At 39.1% G+C, this 24,419-nt stretch overlaps 3 protein-coding genes across 3 annotated transcripts; all 3 read right to left on the bottom strand.

The window, feature by feature from the left end:
* Positions 1–2,689: 2,689 nt before the first annotated feature.
* On the bottom strand, positions 2,690–11,068 carry LOC113140279 (homeobox protein Dlx3b-like). The gene is made up of 3 exons (XM_026324088.2): positions 10,454–11,068; positions 7,676–7,860; positions 2,690–4,686 (listed from the first exon to the last, which is right to left on the bottom strand). Exons 1-3 carry the CDS (start codon positions 10,803–10,805, stop codon positions 4,255–4,257), a joined length of 969 nt encoding a protein of 322 aa, XP_026179873.1. The 5' UTR covers positions 10,806–11,068; the 3' UTR covers positions 2,690–4,254.
* A 1,389-nt stretch (positions 11,069–12,457) lies between these two features.
* Positions 12,458–20,354, bottom strand: LOC113141409 (26S proteasome non-ATPase regulatory subunit 11A). The gene is made up of 13 exons (XM_026325810.1): positions 20,200–20,354; positions 19,428–19,529; positions 18,719–18,915; positions 18,182–18,239; positions 17,712–17,906; positions 17,436–17,580; positions 17,164–17,224; positions 16,014–16,076; positions 15,740–15,865; positions 15,540–15,575; positions 15,355–15,406; positions 15,002–15,145; positions 12,458–13,646 (listed from the first exon to the last, which is right to left on the bottom strand). The coding sequence occupies exons 1-12, from the start codon at positions 20,288–20,290 to the stop codon at positions 15,003–15,005; spliced, it is 1,269 nt and encodes a 422-aa protein (XP_026181595.1). The 5' UTR covers positions 20,291–20,354; the 3' UTR covers positions 12,458–13,646; position 15,002.
* Positions 20,355–20,690: 336 nt separating this feature from the next.
* rpain (RPA interacting protein) lies at positions 20,691–23,195 on the bottom strand. Its single transcript, XM_026325377.1, has 7 exons — positions 23,030–23,195; positions 22,727–22,918; positions 22,304–22,376; positions 21,940–22,051; positions 21,716–21,779; positions 21,043–21,183; positions 20,691–20,823 (listed from the first exon to the last, which is right to left on the bottom strand). Exons 1-7 carry the CDS (start codon positions 23,099–23,101, stop codon positions 20,794–20,796), a joined length of 684 nt encoding a protein of 227 aa, XP_026181162.1. The 5' UTR covers positions 23,102–23,195; the 3' UTR covers positions 20,691–20,793.
* Positions 23,196–24,419: the final 1,224 nt, after the last annotated feature.

Here is a 24,419-nt window from a genome sequence, read left to right as displayed (position 1 = left end):
CAAGAGATCATCTAAGTCAGTAGGACTTATTCTCTGGCAACCATTATTGTACTGTATAAACCATGACAATAGCATCATTTCTTTCACTGGTTTTTCTGGAAAAATGAGGTATGTTCCTTGGGTTTAATTCCATGAGTGTCCACCACAGAACCACAGAAGTGGCTAGTAGAAACCAAAACATTTCAGATTTTTAGCAGAGATTTTACTTGGTGAGCACAGACACATTTACAGCTGCAATAAAAAGGCTCCACATGCAGCTGCATGTCTTTTAACATCATCAAAATTTTCACCCATATCCATAAAACTCCCAAACATTTTTTATTATTAAACTCTCATGTCTAGAAAATTCTGCAGAAATCAGTGTTTGGTTGTCACTAAAGTCATTAAAAAAATAATGACTAAAAAAAATTATACATGCCACTAAATACTTACCTCTAAACAAATGAAAAGAGCCGCACAACATACTATTGATATGTTCTAAGGCTATTGACACTATTCTAAGGCTGTTTTTAATTAGTGTAGTAAATTGTGGTTTCACATTTGCACTCAGTACAGTATAGTTACAACACAGGTTTTATAACAAAACAAGTTCCGTTAGAAAATTTTGATTTATTTAAACAAATAGTCTAGTATTATGCTACTCTGTATTAAACGTGATTTTATTTTGAAAAATTGCAGGCCTACAGAGCAATACACTAGTTTTTAGAGAGATCTCTTATGTTAGCTTTTAGTTCCACTGCTCTTTGCTAACACTTTTGCATAAAGCTAACAAATGAATTTAGGTGATGAATAATTATTTAGAATTACTGTACTGTCTAAAGCTTCATAAATGTAAATGTATTGGTATTTGTAAACTCTAAATCAATAAAAAAAAAAAGAATTAGCTATTGTAGGCTAAGTCGTAAGATGAATGTAAAGGATGTGTTACTTTTAACTTTTTACTTCCTGTTTCATATATTCTAAAGAGGCAGAGATGGTTGCAGGCTGCCAATAATATAAAAAAAGCATGTACTTCCCATTAATTCATGTTGATCTTGACACAAAACATAATCAAGCATGTATTGTAAATTAACTTATAATCTGTCAATGGAGGAGGAATTCAAAGAGCATTTCAATCTAACTTCCACAAACTATTTTCTGATATGTTTTCAGCATATTGATTTTAGGTTAAAAGAGTTTGCACTTCCATTTAAATAATTTTATAAAGGAAATACTTGGATCCTATCCATACAATATATGTAAAGTAGGCTACAAGACACATGGCTACTGACCAATAGGCTTTATGCAATCCCTAAACCAATGTCCTACATAATATCATGTGTATTTTAACCATTAGGTGTCACACATTGATATTGATATTTAGTTTCATTGACCTAGTGGACCCAGTATTATTTCAAAGGTAACAACATTATTTAACACCTTAATGGTGGGTCACATCAGTTTCATTCTGTGTCTTGAGGTGTCTTTCTGGCTTTCTGGTCCCATTGATTTTGTAGAAGCAGGACTCCAGACAATACTGCACACGTTTCTACACACACACTGGAAGAAATGAGTTGGTGGAGACCAAAACTAAAGCTACAAAAGAATGAATAATATTTGACTTGCAGTATATTCATAAAATGAATATAGTATATTCACAAAGTGAATATATTGAGTTACTTCAGCTGCCCCCAAGTGGCCAAAACATAGTGCTGTTCCACATCTACACTGACGTTTTGTATTTTGTACAGATGAAGTAAGCATTGGTGTATATAGGTTAGCTTAATAGGTGGTGACAGGTGGATTTTGTTATCAAAGGAGCCCTTAGACCACAGCTGAACTGACTGGTGGGGAGTCCCAGATGTTTAACCTCTGTGGGTTTTTGCCCCACTCGGCCACCATGTTTGTTGTTAGGGTCATATAGGTCAAGGCCTGAATCACCACAGGCACATGGTTTTTATCATGTTCAAAGATGCTCATTAGATATTTCCTCATTCACAGTTTAGAGCTAAGCTAAGCTAATGTTGACAGTAACTTTATGTTAACGTTACAGAATTGGAGTGGGAGCACACTGGTGGCCAAATTGTTACTGCATATGCCACATAACCACCATGGTTGCTTGTCATATACTCCCCTTGTCTCACTCTTTCCATGTTGGCACAGAAAATGTATCTTTACAAAATGACATGACAATGTTACATATTTTCTTATCTAATGCTCTGCAAGAAAGAGAAATAGGCTAGGGTCCGTCTCGGGTCTGTAACATTGCTTGAAAGCATGAAAGTCTGCCAATGCTTTTTGTTAGCCAACCTGTAGGTTTGGGTGGTTGAGAGCCTTGAGAGCAAGTTTGTCATTTACACTCTCACACTCACACACACTCACACACGGACACACGCACGCACATCTCTCCTCCCCTTTCCAACTTTGTACCACATGAAAGCAGTGTACACCCCTCTGTGTCAGTGGTGTGTTATTAGTATCCAGAGACTCCAGAGTGTCTGCTGCACTGTCACCTCCCACAGCTTCCTTTACACGCACTCTGTGTGTGTAGTGTATAGGTGGGTGCAACCTGTATCTGCTGTCTGACTCACTCTGACAGACACACTGGGAAAGCGCCACCAGAACACCATCAGCACTTAGGTGTGTGTGTGTGTGTGTGTGTGTGTTCCTGTTTACTGCATTCACACATAAATATGTGCAGAAAACAGTATGCTAGGAAGGGATTCAAAAGACAATTTATTTTGATGCATACTCTGGAAAAAAAAATGTTGTTCATCTTTTGATATTCAATTGAATCTATAAATAAAAGACCTGAGTACAGCACATATGTTTACAATATATACAACTTAAGGTTTGAATATTTAAGCACCAACTTTTTTACACTTGATAGTTATTTTCAGGGGCCTTGCACTGTGAGCAGGAATTAAAGGGCCATTCCAGCAAATTTACACATGGAGCTCAGACTATTTGTCATAGGGTGTACTACTCAGGTTGTCAAAGCTTAGGGTTATTTCAGGGTTGGGCATTATACATTTTAAACAAAAAATGTTAAAATGGTTTAAAAATGGGAATTTATCAGGCAAGGAGAATCTAATGAAAGACATTACTAAAGATATCACAGCCTCCACTGTCACATTAAATCTCTGCAGGAGATATTGACAGAACAGTAAAAAAAGAAATATATACACCAATAAAAACAAAACATAAAATAATGATTAAATATTGTCTTACATTCATTTTAGAAATGATTGACTGATAGATTTGTTGATTAGTTAAGAGAAGAAGCTGCAGTGGTCCCATTGTGAACCCATCCATTTATTCTCTTTACCACCATTAGAGAGTCACAGAGGAGCTGGAGCTGATCCTAGCTGATGCTAGCAGCTAGCATTTATGCATTTCCCTCTAAACATACTTTAGGTGTCAAATTTGTGGAGTTCCCCTTTTAGAAAGTTATAATAATGAAATCCTGGACTGATGGATGGAAAACACACAAGCAGGCAAAGATCTGGAAGGCACACATTTCTTCTATTCAGTCCTACTCAAGATGCTATGAAAGCAAAAGTTTCATTTTATATTCATCTCTGACCTTTTTTTCAGTTACTGTAACCTTGCCTCGCCCCTGACAGCACATCCACAGTTTGACTTCTATCTGCCCCATATATGTTTTATAGAGGAAAAAAAACATATCCATGCAGACTTTGGTTGTGTTGTTCAGGCCATGATGTTCTTCTTCATAGAAAAGGTCTAAATTCAGCACAATGTATCTTAAAGTTTACCATACTGGTGTGATGGGTTTTAATTTACTGGCAGAATTTCAGTAATTTTCATCATTAGTCTGTCAAAGGCAATTTACAGAGAAAACTCTAAGGGAAAGATGGAATCAAACCAACTTTCTGACATAAATATGGTCATCTGTAAAACATTAAATATATAAAACATTATCAGTGATTTCAAATAAAAATGTCTGTCACTCTCAGCACTGAAAAAAACCCACATCAATCACCCTAAGCCCTGAAATAAACTCTATGTTACGAGTTTATAAACTTCAGAACTGAAGACAGCAGGGTAGCTGAGGCCAGCACTAGTTTTCAATCCACATTTACTGTTTAAAAAGTCTATTTTGCAACATCTGGGTCAGAATTTACAGACATGACTTCTGATGATCACTGTCAAGTGTTTCTGGTCACAACAGCGTTTCAAATCATCCAAAAAATCCTCATGGTGTTTAAGCACAGGGTTCCACACAAACTGTTCAGCACGGACCGGGACCATGTTTTAGTAAACAGCTCCCATATTCTGTGTGGTTGACGGTGTTGTTGATGGGGTGTAATGTGTCATGCCTGACGATGACAGACCTAAATGTGCACTCTGCTGCTGGTACCAGTTCTGGTGTGTATACTCCCCCATGAAGGCAGGCGAAGAATCAACTGGTGGCTGATAGGAACCCTGCCCCCTGCTGGTAGGAATCAGCATTGCATTATTCTTGATGTTGCTGCTGCTGCTTGTGTTGCTGCTGTTGTTGTTGTTGTTGCTGTTGTTACTGTTACTGTTACTGTTTTCCCACACAGCTGGGGAGGGAGGCGAGTTGCAAGCCATAGAATCACTGGCATCTGGACTGTGTTCGAGAGGAATTTCCCCGAGTGGAAACTCTCCGTTCTTGTAGAGCTTCTTGAACTTGGAGCGACGGTTCTGGAACCAAATTTTGACCTGGGAGGAAGAGCATCAAATGTTGAGGCAACTTAAAGACTCTAAAGAAATGTACATTAGCTTGCTGCCAAAATTTTGAAAAAGTAGCTTTTAAAGTAAAACACTCTTTATTGCCATTTCAGGGCAGCAACACTGACATTATCACTGTTAAATTATTATGGGAAACATGATGGTAAACAATTGCCTAAATTTACATCAGACAGGGGTAAAATTAATGTTACCATTCATCAAAAACCCAAATTCACTCTCTTCTTAGCTGTGTCCCAGACAGCCGGTTTAGTGAAAACCCTGAGGTTTCAGTTCCAGTAGCAGATTGTTTTAATTCTAGGTCAGATACTGTGGTGACTTCCTGTGTGAACGTAACCTGTTCACTGGCAGGTTTTCTTCAGCTAACCCTGATTTTCTTTCTATCCCTTTCTGCTGCGCTTTACAGAGCTGACATGTCTCATTTCCTCATTCAACCTGTTGATATCCATCCATCCATCATCTATACCTGCTTATTCCTTAACCAGGGTCACAGGGATCTGCTGGAGCCTATAAGATGTTGATATCTGAAGCACATATCAGAGTGGCTAAACTTGCAGAAGTCTGAGTATGAGTTTATTACCCAAGGCCCATCTTTATTAACATTAACATTAACATTAACACACTATGAACAGCTGTTTAATTTCTTTTTAAAATCTGCGTGATGCTTTGTGTACATAAAACACTGAGCTATGAAAAATAATTAAACATGCTGTAACTGGTCACACTGATGAATACTGCTATCATTATTTTATTTATTATACTGCAGATTATGTGACTATTTCTGCATGAGAAGCTGAAAAGACTTTACAGATAGATGAGACAGAGATTTACACCTCACTAAATATGAGTAATTGAAAATGACTGCATGGAGTTTGACCTGATGATGGCTTGTATTGTCTGTCTATCGTGAATATTGTTCTGCTTTTTAAAGCTGAAGCAGCTTTAAATAGATTGCCATAAAAAATCTGCATTATTTAAGTAATTTGAAGTTGAGATAAATAAGGCAAAACATATGTCAAAATTCTTTTGTAATAAACCAGGAAACTGGTAAGTAATGTTGAACTCCCATATAAAGCACAAGACATTACGTAAGAACTGTTACTGGCCATCAATAGTGATATGAAAGATGGCTTACAGCTCAGTTGAAGGTAATATGATACTATGAGAGCTATTGTGATGCTGCTTTTGTATAAACAAACACACCAAACTGAGTGACATAATAATCACACAATTCAAGTATAATGGGATTGTGCTATTGCCTTTGCATTCTTACAGCTTGTGTGTGTTATTCAAGCATAATACTAAACAATTATTTATAGCTTATTTACATCAGCTATAACAATTCACGCAACAAGTTTTGTCTTCCATCACTCAAGCAGAGATAATTCATGAGTTTAGCAAATCGGGCAAGAATGAATGAATCAACCAGTCTGACACAACAGTAACAACTCCCAAGGCTGCCGAGGATCACCAGCAAATGGAATTCCTTGTATTGTATTCATATTCTACTCTCATCTTAGGGACTTTATCTTCATTTTTCCAAGCTGGACATTATGTCCATTTTAAGACCCTTTCACTTCTTTTTCAACCTCTTAAAATTCATTCACACTTTCACTAAAAAGCTTAATTATAACTTTAAAACACCAGTTCAGCTTTTTCACATTAGTTTAGCTTTTTTCACATCAAACCTTTTCAGTAATACCCAGTTCAAGTTTGGCTCTTTTCAGCTTTTCCTAAATGTGCATTAGTGTGTGTTGTGTGGAATATTCAGACCTAGAGTGGGTGATCGTCACACTCTTCTGACTATTTACACACACTTCAGTTATCTGTGGTATTTCAGTCCCTAAACATCAACGGACACGTTAACTTCATTTTCATTTTTCAACTTACAGCTTAAATACTTGTACTGACATTCCAGCTGCTGTCAGCCCCTTATGTAGCAGCCACTTCAGCTATTTACATTGTACTTAAGACTGTGATGGGTCATCTTTACTAAAAATATCAGTTCCTTTTATTATTTCCAGAAGAGCTGGCATTTCAACTGCTTTCATCTTTCATAATTAAATGGATAGCTCCAGTGCTTCCCATTTAAATGTTAGCTCAACTACCTTCAGTGCTGACTTGCACAATTCCTGCCTATCAAGTTTAACCTCCTACAACCTGTCGTCCACATACTTGGACATCACATTTTTGGTTGTCTGCACGACAATACTTGATTCTGTGTAACTGAAACCTGTACACAAATGTGGATCATTGGTTCCCACAGACAAAAAGGACACTACTAGTTTGGAGTAGTAGTTTTGGAGTGTTACAAAAAAAGCAAAAACCAAAGCAATAACAAAACATAAGCACATTGTCAAGGTTCTTGGATATGTCATGTTTTTCCATATCCATGTTCAGAAGTTGAAACTGTAATATGCAACAGTGACAATGAAAAATGTTGAAACCAGTGAGATTTGCACTTTGTTACACAATGGTGTCTTCATTGTGTTCTGAGGAAACTCAGACCAAGTGTCCCCATATGTGGACATCATTTTATTTCAAGAAGTGCTTCATGTTCTAAGAATATCTGGTTATTATATTTATTGGATCCACCTAACCCCAAATAGCTAAAATGCAAGCCAAACCAAAGCTCAGGTCTTAGGAGGTTAAACCTAAACTTAAAATGTTAAATGTTTTCTTCTCTTGCATTTTTGATTTTGAGATTTGATTTTGATTCCTTACAGCTCTTATACTTGAAATAGCACTTAAAATCCATTCAGCACTTTAACTTCAAATGGTATTTTAGCTGCTCTAAAATATGTTTTAAACCATTTACATTATTTTCCAGAATTTGTTATAGCACACTTACAGTTTCTTCATAACACACTGTCTTCTCTAATTATTACCGTGTATTATACAGTGTAATATATATTTTATTAGTGTACCGAACTGCACTGAATGGTGTTGCCTGCAGCCTCACCTGTGTCTGTGTGAGGCCCAGCTGTGCGGCCAGCTCAGCACGCTCAGGCAGAGCCAGGTACTGGGCCGACTGGAATCTCCTCTGTAGCACTGCCAGCTGGTAGCTGGAATAGATGGTCCGTGGCTTGCGTACCTTTTTGGGCTTCCCATTGACCATCCGTATCTCCATGTCTGGTTCTTCTTTCACTGAGAGAGAAAATATTAAAAACATATTATATGCTTGCAACACTCCTGTTGTTTTTCGTAACAGGCACAATGTGATAGAAAGTACAGCCTGTATGGGTGAAAGAGCTGAGTCTCTACAGGGCAGTCTGTGCATAGACGTTGTAGCACAAAAATAGCCATGGCTGCTACAAATTTCAAAGAAATTCCACCAGCACTCTGGCCTTATAATTTTGGTCTGTCTCCCACAGCCGGGGAGGGAGACAGAGATTTATAGGTGCTTTTCATGTAGCCTGGAGGCCCACTTGTATACATCATTGCATGCTGATGCTGTTATTCTTGTATGTGGGCTTATTTATTTATTTATATATTCCTTCAGAGAATCAACCTTACAAATGGTTCTGTATGCTTGATTAACACATTACCTTAAATAGGAAACAACTCCATAAGAAATATGTCATAAGCATGTCTGTTTTATTATTTATTTGTACAAAAGACATTTTCTTAATATTTATGACAAATTAGCATATATTTGATTTGACCTATATTGTTTAATTGGTTAACATATATTTTGGTTACTTTTTGACCTGCCATATCTATTTTTTTCTGCAAATTGCCTGGTTCCTTTTAAAGGCTTTTTTTTTTTTAATCCTCTAATAAAATCCTGGATACAAAATTGATTTTATTTTAGGCCTTGAAACAGGATTTAGACCTTCCATCCATCCATTATCTAAACCCCCTTGTTCCTATTTACCATTCAGCGTGTTTTATGTTGGGAAATTAAAGTTACAGCACATTTAAGTAAAATATAAAATTTCCAAACAATATAAACAGTTAAGTCCAAATAGTTAGAATTTAGATACTTTGGGAAACATATTGACCTCAATATTTCTAAAATTCTTGCTGCAGTCCTGTGGCAATTTTTAGTTCAATTTAGATATTCATTTAGAAGTTTTACATTTTAAAATGTATTGTTATGTAGGCCATTATTATTATTCTAATGATTTAACTATCCTCTTATTTACATATTTGTTTGTTTATTTATTCGTCAGGGTGTGAGTACAGGTCTCGCGTGACAAGGAGCCATCTTTGTTGGATGATTCAAAGGCCGATGCTGACTGACATGTCATGACACCTGATGTATGTGGCTGTGGGCCAAAGTCGCCTAGGGACATTTCCAGAAGTCAACTCCCAACTGGAATGTCAAAAACAGTACACCAGTCTGTTGAGTTTGTTTTTCCTCTGTAGTTCACACCTTCAGAGTTTGAAACAGCCAAAATAAAACACTTTGATGAAAACTGAGTTCAAAATGTTGACCTTTATGTTCTATGACAAGAAGGTCTGTGTATTGAGTTCATAGTAACATGATGAAAATTTCATACCATATTCATTAAATAGTGTTAAGTGTTTAGCCAATATTTTTATTTTGTCATTGTTGTACAGTTCATTTACCTATTTTAGCACAGATTGTTTAATTTACCTCTGTAGTAAAATACAAACCAATTATGTATCATTTAAATAGTTTTTTTAGTCCTAATTGGTGAAGTTTAAAACTTACTCACTACAACAAAGCCATGGCTTCCAGCCAAAAGCCTTTAGGCTTTTCTGCATTTCTTATCAAAATACAATCTGAAATAAATTCAACGGTGGCATGATAAACTGTAGTTTACAATGAGGTCCTGTTTTCAGTAACAATGTACAAGTGAGACAATATGATAACAGACTAAAATTATTTCTATTATTTCTTTCAAACTTGCTGTTCCCAAGCAAGTCTTGTCAGTATTAATCTCATTTACTTCATAAGTTTTACAAGATCTCATGTGAATTTATAAAACTTCAACTGTTGTGTCCTTCCTGAAACAGAAAAGCAGAAGCTGTGCTGCTGACATGCTGAGTTTATTTGTAAGTTCTTCTTCCAGTCAATAAAATTCAGATTTCCAATCTTTTAGCAAGAAGAGATTGCAAACCTCCCCTGGCTGTGTGGCATGTGGAGGACAGAATGACATTTAAAAAAAAAAAAAGATTTACTCTTGAGAAAGTAACAAACCTTCGACCACCTGTATTACCATGCAAACAAATCTTTAAACCAAGCAAAGGGATGATTTGGACATAGGTTAAAATAATATATTTAGTAGAAATGCCTCGACTTCTCCACGATACTGTTAGTGAGCCCTTTATAAACCTCTTAAGATAGAAAGTCAGATGTTCAAGGTTAAGACAGCATCAGCTAAATTCTGCAAAATGCGTAAAAACGTGGTGTAGAGTCATGGAGGAACACTAAGAAAGAAAAACACCTTCGGTGTCTCCATGCCTAAAACTCACTATTTGATTTTTGGGTGTGTTTCTCACGTTTATATGGCTAAACATGACCAACTGCATATGTTCGCCACAGATGGCGAATGTTGCGTGTTTTAGTTGTTTTAAGTAATGTTAAGCTGGTTTTTATACAGAGGTGGGCTATTTGTTAAAACCTCAGCGGGTCTGTGCAATTAGTATGGAGGCATTACACTCATGTGATTTATGTCTTCTTTAAATCCAACCTAAACTAACACCGAGCCAATCATCAGTCAGTCCGCCTGTGTTTACAGTGTAGTGCTAAGACTTGGGTTTAACTTACCAGCGTCCTGCAGCGCTGACTGCACCTCCCTGGCGAATGCACCGTGCTCTCTGTACGCCGCATGAGGGTAAGGGTATTCTGCCTTGCCAACAGGATAGGCACTGCCAGGACCCATCCCGTTCAAATTATAGTGGTGGTACCCGTACGGGTTTATGTGCTGCGCTGTGTAAGTTTGCTGTGCCGGGTAGAAATCCTGCGCGCCGTGGAGCGCGCTCTGGCTGCTGTAGAAGCCCATGTCTGTGGATGAGGACTCCGGCAGGGTGGGGGAATCCTTGGTGGCCGAGATGGAGCTCCCTGAATCGGGGACCGATGGTTTCTTCTCCTCGAAGACGGGTGAGGGTTGCCCGTTCATTTTCAGGATCTTTTGCGGCGTCTTCCCCTTAAAACTCGAAACCAGAAGTGTTCAGGAATCCGCGCACAGCCTGGAACTGACGTTCCCAAACGCCTTTGACGCAGCAGCCAGGCTGTCCACCGTGGCGGCGCCCAACCCAGTCAGAGTTAGTAATTACAGGGCGCGCCGAGCTGAGCCAAGCCGGGCAGGACAGAGGGGTGTGGATGTCTCCCTCTCATTGGCTCGCCTGCTCGCTCCCTGCCTCTGCCCTGAGGCCAAGACAGCGCTGACTGTCGCCTGTCTGGCTCCCCTCTTCTCCCCACAGAAACCTCCAGTAAGCCTCTCTTCAGGCCTGCACCACAGCGCATAAACAGTTGGCAAGCCTACAAAGTCTTCTAACGAACATTTACTCCGACATATCTTGAAGACTTAACAACCAAAATACTCACCCGAGCAGATCAGGATTTATCAACCAAACCGTGCATAAAATGATGTTGTGATAAGGAGTGTTTACGCATTTAGCTTTACGGTGGTGCCCCCCATTCAAATGCAGATACAGAACCAAGTGCTGTTGTGGACCCATGTTGGGATTTATTTACAGTTTTACAAAAGGCTTTTCCTTAACGTGTTTATTAGAGCCCCAGGTGTCCCCCATGCCTCAGGGAAAAGAAACAGCTCACAGTGAACCTACTATGGATATCAGGTAAATAAAATGCTTGGGCCACACAATGGTGATACACAAGGAGTGAAACTTCGTGAAGCACCTCAGTCAATTAAAATCTTGGTGCACATATAGTGAATGATTTAAAAAATTGTCCTGAGAGCTTAAAAACTACGAATTACAGGAAGTTCGATAAAAGACATCGGCTATGATGTAGGCAAATGAGTTAATGAGTTGAAGCGTCTATCTGAAAGGGTTGAAGTGGCATCTCACCAGCAGGTGTCACTGCACACTGAAAATAAAGGAGATCTGGAGCTTTCAACTTATCCAGCAACTGTGCAGTCATTAAAAACTAAGGCTGATAGGTTGGTGTTGAGCTCTTCATTTGAACATGGACCCAAACAGAGTTCAAGGTAACAGTCAATAAGAGTGTTATGTCATTTTGGTTAAGTTTGCATTATCACATGAAGTAGCAGGAGCTTAACACTCAAGTCACTCCAGCAGCCACTATGAATTAATGTTAGCCTACATTATTACAACTTTATTTTTAATAGCCACATCTTTCAGCTAGCTAATATTACATCAGCATCTTCATTACGTTTATGTGTTTTAACCACTTGTCTATTATTTTCAGCTATTCAATAATTTCACATATTTTTAGTTTTCACTAAGTTTAGGTTTGTAACTCTACCTTTAACAGCATCACATTTAGCTATCATATCACTAGCAAGCTGTTGAGACCTCTCTGCTAGCTAATTAGATTTCATACCCCTTTAAATCACAATGCGTTCAGGTGTTAAAGCAGACTGTGTGTGGCTGTACTGTGTATACCCTCTAACACCTGCACAAGTGTCCCTGTGTGAGAATCCCTAGCTACTGCAGGCAAATGGACGCATATATTTCAACCATATTGTTGCACTGAGAAATTCTACCTCATATAAGAGCACAGATGAGCTTAATTAACCAAAGGGGAAACACTCTGTTCATTTCCCGATCCTTAAATCACACAAACTGCAGGTTTAATTTTTTTTTATTAGCATTTGTCTTTCTCTATGACATATATGGTAAACCCTCAAGTCCTTGCAAAATTAAGTTGCCAGAAAAGTACATTTTGATTTTCTTCCACGAAATCCGCCACGTTCCACACAACTAACCATCACGTCTCAGAATGCAGAGTTCTCTTCAGTCACGTCTTGAGCATCAAAATCACTCTGTGTGAGTGGCCAAGCTCTCAGTGGCGAGGTTTACTCTGTTGTACAAAAAGGGAACAGTGTGAATACATCAGGCCTTGGATGAACAGTGGTGCTTGGCAAGTGTTATATACAAACAGGAAGTGAGAGGAGGTGGGTACAGGAGACCTCAGTGTGGTGATGAATGTACTCCTCTCCCTTGTGGAATGGTCCTAAGCGGACAGTAGAGCAAATTCCCTGCATGGTCCACAAATCCCAGAATGCCTTGTGACTGAGTGAGATCAGGTTGAAACAGGTGAGGGTGTGGGGAAGAGATCACATTAATGGTGTGAGAACAAGGGAGGGTTTGTTCTTATGGCCTGCATTTCCAATGCCATTCTTGAGGTGGCCGCAGAAAATCGAGAATTCAAACATTCAGTTTCAAGGCTGGTTGGCAAATTGAACAGAATAGGTAGAATCCAGTGAGGGACTGATCAACCAACAAACCATGACCTCACTGAGAATAAAACAAGCATGTTTTTTGTTTTTTATAATACATGTATGTATAAGTAGTATATGTATTCTTTATTGTTATATTACAAGATTCCCTGATGGCCAGCGCAGAGAGAAGTGGAAAAAAAGGGGGGCTGGGGGGCAGGCTTGTCCAATCTTACATAAAGTAGAAACCAGTGATGGGAGAAGAGGGGCACAGTGCCTGGATTTGTCCAAACAGAGAAGCACTTTGTGTCAGATCAACTCCAGATCAGACTGGAAGGAAGAGACAGTGACAGAAGAAGGGGAGAGCAGAGGTCTGAGGGAGGATTAAGAGGAACGGCGTGTCCACATGGTCACTTGGTTGTTCTGTTGGGTTGTTGTCACTTGGTCAGCTGGTTTATTTGCTTGCTGGGTTGTTGGCTGCTTGAAATCTCCTCGCACTCTTCCCCTTGTCCCTCCCTGGTTATAGTGAGCAATCCACGAAGATCTGACTGGCCCACGCCACTCCAGTCAGGAGGACAAACGGTTTCACTCTCTCTGAGGGAAAAGGCAAAGGTGAAATACAGTTTTTATAAGAACATAGTTGAGTTTTTACAGGAACATTCATTTGTAATGAATAAGCGTGAAGTCAATTTTATCCAACTATAACTATGAGTGTGTTAACCCTTTGGTTCACAAGACTTTTGAGAACTGGATCTTGTAGCCTAGAGTGTTTGACATGATGTGAAAATAATCTTGTTCACTTCTTCACAGAAAACAATACACTGATTTAAATTTTCTAAAGAGACTTTTTGTTTAGAAAGGGCATATGAAAGAAGGTGCGTCTGATCATGAGTACTGTAATCATGTGATTCACCTGAGACAGACAAAGACCTGCAGAGCTTTTCAGTCAGGAATGTGGCTGAGAGGCAATTACTGCGATGCAATGCAGATGCAAACGTTCGTCATCTCAGTCACATTCTTCAAAGTAAACTCTTCGTCACTGTCCAGAACCATCCAAAATGCTTCTTCAGCCGCGTAGCGTGCCATCATTCAAACACTCAGAAAAAGTGAGTAAATTCTATGATGAAGCTTGACGTTTTATGCCATTTCTCAGGGGCGTGCACATAATTACCTGGCTCACCTCAGATTATTTCCATATGAACAGTGCGCTCAGTGCAAGGTGGGATCACATTAGCTATAATGAGGTGAGACAGGAGAAACTGTACTGCTCCTTACTTTCAAACGGATTACATAAAAAAAGATTATTTGCTTTCGACTTGAATTGTTTCATTTATAACTAGACATTTCAAGATTTCTATACATATATTTCTCATGTCTTTGAGGCAAGTATTCGCTGAGATTTAGGTTGTTTAATTTACATGTAGGGCTGCTCGATTATGGAAAAAAAATAATCACGATTATTTTGGTCATGGTTTGATTATTTTACACAATTAGTGATTATCTTTGGAAATATGTTGCATTTATTGAACAAAATGAATTCTCCTTAAACAATATAAAATATATTCAAATGTATAAATAGTGGTGCTGACACCACTGCATAGAAAATCTTGCACATAATATGTTTTTGATCCACGTCCACGTCTTCGAATTGCCGACAGTATAGGCTGAGAGAGTTTGGGCTTCCGGAGGGGCAAAAGTGTGCATGCATGTCATTAAGAACACAGGCCTTTGACTTGAAAAACGGAATAATCGTTTTTTCTTGATTACATAGTTTTTGTGATTGTTGACACCCGAAATCAAAATCAGCCTTACAAAATGCTAATTTCTGGACACAAGGCAGCTGCTGATCAAACGTTATATTCTGGTTGCTATGTTGTATTTACTGAAAGCATTTTTTGAATTGAATAAGTACAGACCAACATCATGATTTCTGCTAGGACTTACTGTACCTTATGTCAGCTTTTTAGCTTTGTTGTAGAGCGAGTCGACCACTTTGCTCATGTTCTGAATGGTCTCCAGGGCTGCCTCGTAAGTCTTGTCCACCACTGGCTCATCAAACACAATCAGCACGCCCTCACCTTGGTCCAAAATACCTGCCAGTTTGAATGGAGTGGTGGAAAACAGAGGTCAACTAGAAACCTATCAGAGGGCTATCTATTCAAGACAGATGTTCTCATTTAATTTAATTCAACTTCAGTAAACCATTTTGAACTCAGCAAAGAAACACAGTTTAGCCCAAGTATATATCTAATCCATCTGCATGCCAACTTGCTCATCAACTAATACAACTGGAGATACATACCATGAAACTTCTTATCCAGAATCATCTGTGATAATTTTCTCTCCACATCTCCCTGCAAAGCAGACACATTGAGATTGTAATTATTTTGCCATCAAATGCTGAAGAATTTCTGGAAATAGGCACCTCATGTATAATTAAAATGAAAGTTTAAAATGAAACATTGAATAAAATAAGCAAAACCTTGCCTTGGGGAGTTTGATAAGGGAGGAAATATGTGATATCTGTTGGAAAGAAAATGAACAAAGGCACATAATTACAATATTAGTACATCAGTGAATATATGTCTTCACGGGTTGCTTACTGATATTTCTAATGCACTTTGTCTTCATGAGCCTTCCCTATATCCTGGTTCCGTACATGTCTGAACAGATGTGACAAGGATTACCTGGACCCTGGAGAAAGGTTCAATGACCCTAATGAGGTTCTGCTCCAGCAGGTTGTCGTACAGCTTGGTCAGATGGGTACTGATGATGGGGTCATCCCTCAGTTCTGCTTTATACTCTGTTAGAGCCTTTGGGGATGGAGTGAACAGCACAGAACAGAAAAATTTAATCACATAGGAATATAAAATATAATCCAAAAGAGTGCCTTTCATATCACTTCACTTAATCCAACAAATATTAGCCTTCCCACAGTCTTGACATACATCAAACACCAACCTTCTCAAAGTCTGCGAGCGACCGGTTCTTGCTGGCTAGTGCCACACATTTCAGTGAGTCTGTCTGTAGAAAAAGGAGTGAGAACAAAAGGTTATGGGAACATAACACTGGATGACCCCTTTATCAAGACCGAGGAAGGTTGTACTGTAAGCAAAACAAAATGTGTAAAACAGAAAATCCAGGCCATTTATTTAAATTTAACTAAGCATATAGTAATTCTCTTCCTTTAGTTAGTTTAGTATGTCCCCACATCTCACTCCACATTATCAATAAAAGTCATTCTAAAGGAGGTTTTCTATGGCTGATGCCAGTTTTCAGATATTAGGGCAGATGATGGCAGATTTGTGATGCAGATTTTCTTTTACTGGATATTAACATTTTCTGCCTAAACATTTATTATTTATTTATTCGAGACAATGCACATTACTGAACAATTATATACATGTGTACCGACTGTAAATGAGCCAGACTGTAGCATAGTTGCATCAGGGGCCATTTTAGGATCAGACTTTTAGGGATGCTCAGCTCCTAAGAATGTGACATTTATACACAGCCTTATGCCCAGTGCTATTTCAGCAGACTCCATCCTGTTCTCTCCCCTTCTCTAACGCTCTATCCTCCTCTCTTTACTTGTGCTGTCAACCAAGTAGCAAACTTAACATCCAATCACAGAATCAATAACCAAATAAGAGGTATCAGTTGATTCATATCAATTTGTAACATTATTCTAATTGAATATTGTGTTGCTATGGGCAATGCAGGCAGGTAACGTTATCCATATCCATCTATCAAAGAACAGATTTGTGAGGGTTTACCCAATGCTTCATTTCACTTTCTATAAATGCACTTTAAATATACTTTCTTGTGCAACTGCATAGTAAATATTGAGACTTAGCGGTGGATTGATAATTAACCCTCTGCTTGTGTTGATATATGCAAATTAGCCATGTGGAGCGAAGTTTCCCTTTCTTTCAAAGTATAATTGCAATGCTGGACATTACTGCCATTTCATCTCCAGCATTGCTTACACTTTTGCTTGTAAATTGAGGTTTACTTAACAACAAAACAAAACAAATATGTGAGTGGTTTATCATAGAGTCAAATGTAAATTTGTTAGATTAGAATTTTTTTCAGGAACGAAAGACCACACCTGTCTGCCGGCATACCGGAGAGCTAGCTTGCCGCTGATGAGCGCCTGGACATCCTCTGGCCTGAAACAGAAATAAACCTCATTATCCCAGCAGGGAAAAAAAGACCAAAATCCTGGCCAGGTTCTGGCAACTTGTATACACTTCTGTTCAGTTTCACAGATTTTTTTTTTATAAAGAAGTACTCTATCACTAGTTTTGGTAGGAATAAATTTTGAGTGGTAAAATAATTTTACTGTGCAGACTGTGCTGTATCAGTACGTATGCCACTTACGCATTAAGCATGATTTTACAAAGCAGCATGTATTTGAGGGCTGTGATGGCTCGGGGGCTATCAATGGAATCATAGCCTTCAAAGGCTTCATAGAAGTAGGAATACGCCGTCTTCCAGTCTTTCTCCTCTGCTGCATGAATGATCCCTAGAAATACACCCAAACAACACAACATCCAGTTGACTGCACTGTGCAATGTTGAACAGAAAACTGGTAACTTTATTTTTCATCATTATGTTTTGTATTAGTGGTTTATGTGCTGTATAGGCAGCGCATACCTGACTGCATGTCTAAAGCTGCTTGTAGTTTGGGTGGGCAGTAGATGGCGTTGGCGGTTGTCCTGGCAGAGGTAAGGGCAGCGCGGGCCTTGGGCAGGTTACTGAGCGCGTGGTATGTCTTACTCTCCAGCAGCTGAACCTCCACCAGCAGGGCTTTGTCATCCATCTTCTTTAGCTCCTGCAGCAGCTGGGAGCCTGGAGAATGTAGGAAGTGTATTGTCAACCCAGTGCAATACTTGGTCCGAAATCATGAAAAACCCACATAAGAAAAATGACACAATTGTAGTGACTCCCACCTATCAGATATTCCTTTTGAATAATTGAGAACTCAATGGGATGATTAAGGAGCTGTAAAAAGCTGCTTAAAATAGCATTATCCAAGTTCTATTATTTATGTTTTAAACTCTAGCTTTCTTTTTAACTAACTTTTCTTGTAATTGTCAGGCAAATTAAAGAAACTGGATACTCACCAAGTTGTAGTGCCTCCTGGTAGCATTTTGTGTCGAAATACAGTGAGATGAGACGGGCCTAAGAAAAGAACAACAATCATCTCAAGGCCCATTTTCACTAGGAACATACACTAAACATATATATCCACAGTTTTACCAATACCCAGATTTACCCAGACAGAAGATTTTGAGCAGTGTTCATCACTAAAGTTTGTACCAAGTTGATTTTTTTAAGCCTGGAAACCCTTTTCACACACACAAATAGGGGTGCAAAGTTCCTTAGCAATCATGGACATATTAACAATCAATCAAAGTTAGTTAACCTTTAAAAAAAAATGGCCCAGCATAGCCATGAGGTAAGCACTGTATCAGGTTGTGTTAGAGGACAAAGGGCCACAACAAACATCATCAACGTCTGGAATGATCAGAGCCTTACATTGTCAGACATCTTGGTGCAGTTATCTGGTACCACATAAACGGCCTGCTCTCACTAACCAAAACAAACCTAAAATTTCCAGAGGATAAACAAACAAGCCCTGCAGTGACACCAGGTCTGACCTCTAATGCCTGTCTGAGGAAAGTCCTCTTCTCAGTCTTGGCCCACTCTATGCACTCCAGGCAGAGCTCTACCTCCTGACCTGTGGCAGCCTCCATATCCAGGAACATGTCCAGCAAGGAGCGGACCAGCCTGGCTGCCTTGGCCTTGGAGATGGAGTTGAGGAAGGGGCGCACATACTTCAGCAGACCACCAAGCTCTGAGAAAAAAAAAAAGGTGAGCTAGAGGTAGGTTTATGGTTAATCTGCCACAATGGCTTTTAATTGAACATGTCACCTTTACATTTCAGTGTGTGTTCCTGCATATTGTTATGGTTTCACGTTTAGAAGGCAGCCAGAAATAGTACTTTCCTTAAGAGGACTTTTCCTTACAATTACCTACTACTTTAATTTTCTCAGTTGTTTTATATCTATACCAATGGCTGCTGACATAATAGACCATCCACCAACAGCAGACATGCACCTGCTGAGATATGAAACTAAACTGATTACAACGAGCTAATAAGCTCCTTGTGTTAATCCTTGTAATTTAAATTTAACATTACTAAAATACACTTTCGTTCAACTACATCAAATGTTTCGTGTCTAAATTTATTTTACTATTTTTTTTTTTTTTATTGTGACATATATATATATATATATATAGATACACATGTAAACATGATGACATATGACTGTGTGACCTGGAGCATGGACATGCTGTTTTGGTTACCTGCAGCCTGTCCTGTCTTGGCCAGTAGCCCCCCAAGCTCAAGGATGCTCTGTTCTTTAACACGCACCGCCTCCTCATCACTCTCCTGGATGTCCCGCTTCACTACAACGCACACATACACATATAACGTTAACGTTATACATGTAAAACGATGATGAAATCTGATCGTACTGACAAAAATCAATGAGATATACAAAGTGAAAATGCTGATGTTTCACTCAGACTACAGATTAGCATTAAGACATGCTGGGTTACATCGTAAGCAGCCAACCGGTTAGAGAGAAATATCAGACCTGTCAAATTAAACAATAAGTGACAATGACAGCTACGTAGCTGAGCTTCAGTTAACCAACAAAAAGTGTTAGATAGCTCACAGGCATACGCTAAAAGTTGTAACTGATGTGAGAGCTAACTCACTTTCACATTAATTTCCTTGTTGGCCTGACGTCTGACAAGCCGAAGACTAGCTACGCAGTCTGTGTGCTAATGTTACATAGTCCCAGTTTCAAATGAATGAGCCGAGGCAGCTAACCAGCTAACACTAATAGCCAAGCTAGCCGGTATCTTGCTAGCCGGCTAGCCCATCGCTGCTGACTCACTGTGCAAGCAAGGAGAAAAGAGACGGCCAGCACTGCACTAGCTAACATAGCTTAGCTTAGCTTAGCTGCCAGCCGCCTAAAGTCAGAACTGGCCTGGTACTCCACACTGGATATAGCTACAATGTCTGAGTGTAATCTTCTTCCCAGTGCAATACTACGACCGGTATATTTACCTATTGAGTGTAAGATGTCGATAGAGGCATTCCTGTCTGTTCCAATAAGAGACTGTGCTCTCTGAAACTCAGCCACTGCCGCGGCTGCCATCTTTCTTCTGCCTGCCACCGCTCCACTCTGCCTCGTTGTTTTCCGGTCCGCTCGTTCACATGATTGAAAAACGCCGCCCCCTGCTGCTGCCGAGTGCAGCTGCAGCTACCCAGGTACTCATTTTTAATTTCTAAGGCGAATTACTTTAAGTCAAGACAACTTGGAAAATGTGGACTTTTAGGAAAAATATGCCAGTCTACAACTTTAGAGTTACACATCCCACCCTTAAACCATACATTCACACAGTATATCACTAGAGTCCAAACTCACAGCTATTTCTATTACAGAAGTTTAATTTAAATAACTTGATTTCATTTACAGTTTCAATTTTCAAATGACAGATTAATCATGGCTTACATATGACCATAACATTCAGTGCAAAACAAGAACAGCTTATATAGCTTAAATATAAAAATAACCTTTATTTTGCAAATATACAGAGAGCACGAGAAACTCTAAATCCAATCTCATAAGTCAAGTCACTCATAATGCCTTTTCTGCTTTCACAGGACAATGGACAGGTAGTCACAAACCTGAAAATAGAAACAACAATTAACTGATGGCAAAGGAAGTTTTCTTTCTTTTAACAAAAAAGAAGCATGGGAAACAAACCAGTATATACACAAAATAAAACTTTCTGTTTTGAATCAATTACATTTTAAAAAATACCACCAGATAAAACAGTTTTCATGAAAAACAAAGGGAATAGGATGACAGTGTGTATGATTCTTCTTTCCACACTTGAGCCATACCTTGCAACTTATCATCAGGTTTGGAGAGCTGTCTGTGTTTGGAGCTACAGAGAAAACAGGATTCTGGAGACAGTCCTCCATGTGCTCTGACACCCTGGACTCCAGAAGATAGCGCAGAACATCGGGCGTAATGTTCCGTTTCTTAAGATAAGTCATACAACAAGTTTTTTTCCCCTCAACACAGGCCAAACATTAATGAATCAATAAATGAATGAGAGTGTCATTGTTCTGGGGGTAATGATGCTCTAAGTATCTATCTGCATAAAATCAGCTGTGCTGTGGGCTACACCTTCAGCTTATATTTGTTCCCATTTTGGCTAATATGCACAATTCAAAGTGTGAGAAAACCTAAAATGATTCTCTGGCCAGATCTCACATCATAAAGGCACTTTTTCTTTTAAAATGATTTCTAAGCAGATTTATGGAGGACTGTCCACAGTGGACATCATAGATGACACCATCATTGGGAAGTATGAGTCACACTGAACCTAAAAATATGTGGATCATGTCTCTGTGTTTAACTGAGTTATGACTTTGAGGAGAGGTATGATTTGCAATTGGGCACTAAGCTGAGATTGGAAGAGCTAATATGATTCCGTAACTATGATTTTTTAATAGAAACCAAAGTAAAAATCTCTTCCACTTCAAATGTGACACAGTTTAACAAACCCACCTTAGTGTTGATGTACAGTCCACAGGTGCAAGAGATGAAATGGCTGTTGATGATCAAGTTATTCCTACATTGCACAAGAATGACATCAAAGTTAAATCATAGAAACACATTTATTTCTAATAGGTGCAGCCCCGTATGTTTTCCTCTACAGCTCATGGCATAACAGCCATGTTAAAACAGGCTTTTGTTGATATTTTGTTATAACAGGCAATTTTTCAACTCACGTGCTGCATATAGGGCAAATAATATGCATTTCCTCCATCCCCTCCACAACAGATGATATGTACTGCTGTTCAAACTGCAGGTTCTTCTCATACTCTTCAATAATAGACATTTCTGAAGCAGAGAGCAAAACGCACAATTAGTTTAGTTTAGTTAGAGCTCAAGTCAAGTTCACACATCCATATATCCATTGCATGCACAGAGATATCTCGAGTTATTGAAATTAACACTAAATATATTCATATTTGGTTCAGTGGCGCCACAGATATTTCCATATAATTGATCAAACACTCATTTTATTATGTATAGTCAGAGGTTGAGCTAGAGGAAAAAAACAGGGTGGTTAGGTTTACAGAAATGTGTTACCATGAGACATAAGCTCCTGTTGAATTTCTTCAAGAACGGCCAGTTCATCATACTCCTTCATGACAGTGAACATCTGTTTAAAAGGAAAATGAGAGGACCTTCAGTCAGATACAAAACTCTGAAAGAGGCAGTGGGTTTGGCCAAATTAATATTTCCACTCTGTGTGGCAGCTACAGACTAAGGCATGTCTTTGTTCTGTCAGTCACCCATTCATTATATTTACTCAGTCATGACTGGATCAGGAAAGGTTTTTATTATTTTTATTGTTTTAATGGTACAGAGCAGTGTGAATACAGAGCCCTTTAAGGGATCTGACATCTGACAGGACTAAAAGTAACACAGAAACAAACCAGAGAGTAGTGGAGGGAAGTGACACAAGGACAAAGGAAAATGAGATTTTGTGAAGGATATACTTAGACGGACCTCTGTCATCCCCTGTGGCCCCCACAGACCGGGGAGTCTATGGTCCTCTGCCTGCAAGGCAGTCCACTCCTCCTCCATCACCTCCTGGACGATGGCGGAGGCCCCGGATTCGTTGCGGTGCAGACTGTCTCCCGTCTGTCGGTATCTCTCCAGCAGCCTCGACCGACTGCTTTTCAGTCTGTCTACACAGCGCTGTGAAATACAGAAGAAAAGGACAACAGCCCATTGTTAGACACAAACTAAAACTTGAGGCGTCACGACATGCTACGTAGCTAACCGCTAAATTAACGCGCTATTTCTCACTTTGCGGTATGTTTCTTTCCATGGCGGAGTTGTTCCCTTGTAAAGTGAGCGGTGCCTAAATAATGCGTCCATTGCTGGTGCCACTAGGTAATATAAAGTCACATACGCAAAAAGACTTCTTTAATAAAGCAAGTAAACATGGGGATGAAAACAAATCAACTTCAACTCAGCGTCCCGGAAGTTAATACGCGCTATCGCATTTGCATGATGGGATATGTAGTCCACTCATGCCACCAGACAGAACCGCTGTAGCCAGGGTTTTAAAAAATTAGTCTAACTCTTCCTCAACGCTTTTTGGGGAGTACATTTTATTTCTTTATTTCTTTCTTTTGGTCTAAATGCTGTTTCAATACCAGGGAAAACAATTTGGAGAAGAAATACTCATTTCTTTATTTGTGTCTCGGCTTGAAAATAGTGTACTGTTAAGTGTAACCATGCCTATACTGGAAAACTATCAAATAACAACAATTACAATTTTCCTACTCATGATATATTGTTTTATATGTTTAGTTACTGATTTTTTAAATGTATTTTATTTCTGTTTTTTTTTAAATGTATTATTCTTGTGCAGAATCAAATCAAAGAGAAATGAACTTTGCTTAAGTGTGCCATCACAGACCAGATAACACACCAGTCTCTGGGCTAAAAAATGTAGCTTAGCAACCAGATGACTCACTGTGAAGTATCAAAGTTTAGAGCTCAGCTAGTGTACTTAGAAAGACAACCATTTGGAAGAATCCATCTTATAGCTCATAGCTTCCACAGTGGCTTTATGGTGACCTGTTTATGGCTGAAAAAACACTGGATGTTTTGTCATTAGATAGCAGGATCTCTGGATGACACACTGTATGTACAATGATTTTCATCTGGAGAGAGGTTACAAGTTATACTTTTATCTCAAGCAGAAAATTGGATGTATTTTTGGATGTATGGTTTTGTGTGCATTACTATTCAATTCAATTCAATTCAATTTTATTTGTATAGCACCAAATCACAATACAATCATCTCAAGGCACTTTACAAAAAAACTCCATTTAATGGAGGAAAAAACCTCCAGCAGAACCCGGCTCAGTTTGGGCGGCCATCTCTCTTGACCGGTTGGGGTGAGTGGATAGAGGAGAGAGAAAAGAAATGCAAGAATAAACAACAAATAGACACTGCAGGTTGGTGGGACCAGTAACTGCACATCAGCAATATACAGCTCCAGGACCAGGGACACCTGCAGAAGGTACAGAGAGAGAACAGAAAGAGAGGGAGAGAGCACAAACTAGGGGAGAGAGAGAGCACAAGGTTAGTGACATTCAATGGTGGAATATACATGTGAGGGGGGAAGAGAGGGAAAGGGAGGGGAGGGTTAGGGTAGGGGAGCTCAGTGCACCGATGGTCCCCG

The sequence above is a fragment of the Mastacembelus armatus genome, chromosome 8, assembly GCF_900324485.2.
Source record: "Mastacembelus armatus chromosome 8, fMasArm1.2, whole genome shotgun sequence".
In the NCBI taxonomy this organism is placed as follows: domain Eukaryota; kingdom Metazoa; phylum Chordata; class Actinopteri; order Synbranchiformes; family Mastacembelidae; genus Mastacembelus; species Mastacembelus armatus.
Note: the sequence above shows the minus strand (reverse complement) of the source record. Positions and strands in the feature narration are given on the sequence as shown.